Source organism: Sceloporus undulatus, chromosome 7 (genome assembly GCF_019175285.1).
Source record: "Sceloporus undulatus isolate JIND9_A2432 ecotype Alabama chromosome 7, SceUnd_v1.1, whole genome shotgun sequence".
Taxonomy (NCBI): domain Eukaryota; kingdom Metazoa; phylum Chordata; class Lepidosauria; order Squamata; family Phrynosomatidae; genus Sceloporus; species Sceloporus undulatus.
The window spans coordinates 4,498,723-4,504,722 of NC_056528.1; the positions used below are offsets into that span (position 1 = coordinate 4,498,723).

General features: G+C 45.5%; 1 protein-coding gene across 6 annotated transcripts in view; it reads left to right on the forward strand.

Annotated features, from left to right (window-relative positions):
* The window catches only part of AGRN (agrin), a 268,660-nt gene that overhangs the window by 221,355 nt on the left and 41,305 nt on the right, over positions 1-6,000 (forward strand). For all 6 annotated transcript variants that reach the window (XM_042479221.1, XM_042479223.1, XM_042479222.1 and 3 more), the window contains 2 exons: positions 5,190-5,333; positions 5,541-5,659. In XM_042479221.1, the coding sequence (XP_042335155.1) occupies positions 5,190-5,333; positions 5,541-5,659 (263 nt within the window). The remainder of the gene's footprint in view (positions 1-5,189; positions 5,334-5,540; positions 5,660-6,000) is intronic.

The following is a 6,000-nucleotide window of genomic DNA, read 5'->3' on the forward strand; positions in this document are numbered from 1 at the left end:
GCTATCAGAGCGGCTTACAAATTGTTAATCAGACATGAACCCAGAGTTGCTCGGCTGAATGTTCCTATTGCTAGATGCACAGCTTCATCCTTCAGTGTTGTACATCCAGCTATAGCAACATGACTGGATGCTTCTCTGTTGCCTCCACCACCACTTTCCACTGGCCAGTAAATAACCTTATTTGCAGGAGGTTGGGGGGACGGGTTGGGAGTGATGAGGGAAATGTGTATCATAGAATCATAGAGTTGGAAGAGACTATAAGGACCATCCAGTCCAACCTCATTCTGCCATGCAGGAACTCTCAATCAAAGCATCCCTGACAGATGGCCATCCAGCCTCTGTTTAAAGACCTCCAAAGAAGGAGACTCCAAGGGAGTATCTTCCACTGTTGAAGAGCTCTTACTGTTAGAAAGTTCATCCTAATGTTGAGCTGGAATCTCTTTTCCCAGAGCTTTCATCCATTGTTCTATTCTCTGGAGCAGCAGAAAACAAGCTTGCTCCCTCCTCAATGTGACACTCCTTCAAATACTTAAACAGGGCTACCATATCACCTCCTAATCTTCTCTTCTCCAGGCTAAACATCCCCACCTCCCTAAGTCTTTCACCATTTTAGTCGCCCTCCTTTGGACACAAGGCTCCAGTTTCTCAACCTCCTTTTTGAATTGCGTAGCTGGAGCGCGAGGGAGAAGACGTCCCAACAGGGGAAAAATAGGTCTGGTCTGTCTGCTTGATAGATACGGTTATTCTGAGCTCTTTTGTTACTGACATACAGCCTTTTTAAAGTATATATCCTATCTAAAACTTATTTAGCATAATAATTTATGGCTTTTTCAACCAAAAATACATCCAGAGCCTGTTACTGAGGAAAAGTCTTATTGCCCCTTCCAGACCAACCCATTTATTGCAGCACAAGGTGTTTCAGAGTGGATTCTGCCTCGTCTGGAGTGTGCAAAGTTTTCACACAGTCCAAAACTGTTCGAAACATGGTGCTCAAGGATGCCATAGACAGCCAAAGAGACAGATCAGTGGGTCTGAGAATGAATAAAGCCCAAACGGCCACTAGAAGCCAAAATAAGGCTATTGTACATTGGATATATTGTGACCAAATGTGACTTACAACAAACATGACTCACAACAAAAGACAGGAACACAGGGAAAAGTTGGAGGTGATAGAAAAAGAACAAGATTGTATTACAAAGAGACTGGTTCATTCAGAAAACCATTGCCCTGAGTCTGCAAGAGGGTTGAGCAGAGCCGATGTTGACTGAGACTCATGGAGGTCTCTCATTCATAGGGTCACCATACGATGGAGACAACACAGTACAAAACCGGTTTGCATTCATGTATCAATATAGGCATGTATAGTCTCAGTTGTAGGAAGAACTCTGCACTAAATCTTTCTGCCTCAATATGAAAGAACCTGTTTGCTCCCATTCCATATCTGAGGTCTGCTCATGTTCCTCCTACTCCCAACCAAACCAAGCGGTGATAACAACATCCAATTCAGGGAGCAGGTCACATCCCTTGTAAGTAGTTTGATGACACGATACAGATGGTTATAATATGGAGCCACATTTTTCAAAGGTTCACCTTAGCATTCATCTTATGCTAGAGTGCCTCAGTTTAAAACCTAAAGTTGTAAAAACGTGAAATCAGCCTGCGGCAAGGGAAATTTGAAGGGTGTGTTAAAAATGGTTTGGAGACATGTATATGGAAGACTGACCTGACCGATTCTCTCTTGTGAGCGCACAGAAGCTTCAACCCGAGATGTTTAAAGCAGAAGGTCTTGTCCTCTTCAAATAACAAGCCGTAGTGAGAACATCTTCTTTCGTTCATTCCAGATGCTAGTAGAATCTCTTCCAGATGTTAGCCACATCCATGCTTCCTTCTTGCTGTCAGCAAGAGCTTTGGGAGCAAACCAGGTGTTCCTTTTCCCAGATGTTAGCAATAACTGTGTGGGTTTCGCCAGACTCTTCACCAGATGTTAGCAGCAGCCCCTTTGAGAAATGCGGCCTTACTTGCCTCCAGATGTTCAGTGACAATCTGGACTTGATCCTGTCTGCAATTTAGTCTCAGTCTTTCTGACAAGCCAGTGTCATGCGCAGATTCAGGAGCAATAGTCAAATATATACAAGAAGGGTTGCATGGTGAGACTCTGAGCTCACTTTGGGGTTTTTTTAAGCACAGAAAGTATACAAACCCGACCAAGGTTAATGCTGCTGAAACACAAGGTTGGTCTTCTGTGTCCCGTATCTGATGCCAATCTTCTCTGATCTGCTTTCGTTTATTCTTCAATCATCTGCAGTTTACTGGTGTGTGTTTTTTTAGACAGAGAGTGCGGACTCAAGCTCTCATAGATCTTAAGATAGAATTAATCTGGGCTAAATGATCCTGCATCCTTGGCACTTGCTAAAGATGAGGTATACTACACTTAATAGTCTATTCCAGACTTTTAAATCTAGTTGTTCCAGATTGTTCTTCGGGTGAAAAAGGCCAACATATTGCTTCAATCGTTTTTGTTTTTAACTTCTGTTATGCTTTAATTGTTATCAGAAGCCTTGAGTCTTTTTCTAGGGAACAAAAACTGTCTAAGCATTTAAAATAAATAGCAACGGCGACAACGGAAGGAGCATGATGCTCACAATAGTAGCAACCAGCAGGCACCCGTATAGCAAATTCTATTTAAGCAAGAACGGTTGCATGCAAACAGCACACACAGTGCTCCTTTTTCATACATGACATGCACGCTTCTGTTTTGCCCAAATGGTTATCCACTGAGCTTTGTGCCTGAGTGAGGATATGAACCTGGGTGTGTTTAGTCTGAGCACAACACTCTTAATGCTGCATGTGAATAGCTGTATAACTCGGGGGAATACATACGGGCAGCTCCATGCTGCCCCTTTTTGCCCCTCGTTGGTGCCGTGCCAACCACATCATGCGGCACCAGTGCACTCCCTAAAAAGAAGCAACCTAGAGCGGTTTCTTTTTAAGAGCACCATAATGGCGCTCGTGCACCCTGACGCCGCCACTCCTGGTGAGCATCATTTGGGCACGTGGATGCCTGCGCATCATCATCACGTGATGGCAAGATGGTGCACAGGTGCTGCTATTAGGGCTGGGTGCATATGGACGCCCAGCCCTATGGAGCCCTTCAAGTGGCTCCAGCACAGCGCTTTTGCCCATCTATACCGGGCTTCAGTCTATAAGCCCCCCTCTCTCTCCCATTTACTACTATGCAAATATAAATACATGCATTCATTCATACATATATATGTACTTGACTGCTGGAGGCTGGCAGAAGAGGGACAGAGAGCAACCTCCATCCTCCAGCAGCCTTAATCCTATCTAGTTTGAATGCATCATTCCACTTCTCTTTCTCCGCTTACTCGCCTGGATGCATTTGCTTGTTGCCTGTAGTTACTGGGCAGGTGGTTAAACAGGGGCTTAATAGAAATACAACAGCAGCATGATGACATCAAAGTTACACAGAGGCTAAGGAAAGGCTTTGGAGCAGAGACATCAGAGTCAGTCCCAGGAAAGCCTTCCTGGGGAGAGCATGAGAGGGTCCCTCAAGTTAAAAGACCTTGTTCCTGACGTTTGCCTGGACTCACGATAAAAGCTGAGGTTCCTTCCAGGGAGATATAGATGAGATGTAGCAATAACCTGGCCAGCTATCCAATGGGCAATAATCACCAATTTCCTTTTAAAAACACCTCCTACCCACCACCGCCTACATGCACAACTGTCTATTCCCCATCCTAGAGTCTTCCTTTTCCGCCCTTCCTTTCTACGATTCCCCTTGACAGTCTTCTGCATTTCCGTACAGTTTAGCAGGAGCGGGGCCAAACGGACCAGCATCCGTTGACGCAACAAAACAACGTGGATGCTATTCCCTTTGCCATCGAGGGAGCGAACGTTTGCAAGTGGGGAGTGGGGAAGCGAGAGGAGGAGCAGGCCAGGGCGGCTGTGTTAATTTCAAGCTCCATTGGAGACAAAAGCAAAGAAATCGATAAGGTGGCAAACGGGGAGAGGGGGGAATTATCACGGGGAAAGAGAGTTATTTGGAAGGGATAGCAAACAACAAGGAGGGGCGATTTTTCTCTCTGTTTGTGACGTTATTATAGAGACATCTCTTTTTCTCTCCCTCCCCATTTCTCTACATCCCTCCTTCCTCCATTCCCTTCCCTTCCTCTCCTATCTCTTGTGAGTGATGGAATGGAATTACTCAGGAATAGACAATCCTCAAATGGAGATGGCTTTATCTCTTCCTCGAGAGCTAAGCAGCGGATTGGGAGCTGAGGCGCTCGCCTCATTAAAGTTATAACACGGGCCTGCGCAAACTCCCATGCGCAGGGCTAATAATGAGACGCCGAAGATCATGCTGGGAATCGGGATGTTTGCATCTAATAGCATCACTCATTAACCATTGGAACTGATGACTGAAGGGGGTTGATGGATCCTCCGCCGTTCCGAAACCATCTGTCCCCTTGTAAAAAGGAAACCGACGCCTGTAAAATGAACCAAAGAATGCCTCCCCCTTCAAAGTTTTTAAACTATAAGTGGTTTATAACTTCCCATCCTCCCGCCTTCTTAAATACTCAGAAGAGAATTTGAACGAAAAACACCATGCATGTTTATGTATGAGAGACTCACCAATAAGATGGAAATGCTGTTTCCATCATGTTGCAAGCCAACATCCCCTCAGTGCAGCATCAATGTCCACCTACAAATGTACCCTATACTGACACTACACAACCACCATGCAAAGTAGCAACACTGCACAGCAGTTGTTAGTATTTGTTGCACGGTGCATTTTGTGCAATGGATAGTGTGCAGTGAACTACTTCAACATGCAACCAAAACATGAAGTGCACATCTTCAAAAATGCACAGTCTTGCTGTATGCACAGCAATCCTTCCGCTGCTGTCGGCAGAATACGCCTGTTATCCTATGGAGCAAATATTAGGGAGAACAGGCAGGAAGAGACTGTATCACAAGGTAGTGGACTTTCTTGCAGTAGAGGTTTTTAAGAAGAGGTTGGATGGCCACCTATCACAAATGTAGCCGCAGGGTGTTGGATAAGATGGTCTTTGAGGTCACCTCAAATCTATGATACTGTCAAATCTGGGGAACATTTCTATGTTCTAACCTCAGTTTCCTCCTTCCCAACCTGTTGTCTCCCTATGTAGCTTGTCACTGCGATCCCGTCGGTTCAGTGCGCGACGACTGTGAGCAGATGACTGGCTTGTGTTCCTGTAAGACGGGCATCACCGGCATGAAATGCAACCAGTGTCCCAATGGAAGCAAACTGGGGATGACTGGTTGCGAGAAAGGTGAGCAGGGTCATTAGGAAAGGAGAGGGTATGTTCCCTTAGTGGAGGGGAGCAGGGTTGGCAGGAGGCCCCAGGATTGCTGTGTAGTAGACTTAATCAAAAGTACAACCTTTTGGTTCCTACCAAACCCAAAGGAAGAGCCAACAACAACAGGGAGATCAGCTGAGGGCTGAGCTTCCAATAATGTATGTATTCTCTTATCCTCAGACCCATTGGCCCCTTCGTCCTGTGCTGAAATGGTGTGTGAGTTTGGGGCATCATGTGTGGAAGTCAACGGGTTTGCGCACTGTGAGTGTCCTGTCTGCACAGAGGAGAGCATGAGGAAGGTAAGTGGCGGGAGGGACTGCGAAGAAAGATGCAAGCTGCCAAAGAGGACTCAGAGCACAGAGCAAGAGTGGGCAAAGAAGGAATGCAGGCCATGATTTGTTTTCTTTTTCACATCCCTGCCCCCTTTTTTTGCCTGTTGGTTCCATTTTTACCTTAAAATGATAACATTCCCCCATTCCCACCACTGAATTCATGTAGATTTTAATGTTTGACGTAGGTATGTTGACAGAGGTATGACCCAATTGCCTTTCTATCTAATTAACCACCATTCAATTTCTTCCTTTTCCTCTCCTTCCTTCCTTCCTTCCTTCCTTCCTTCCTTCCTTCCTTCCTTCCTTCC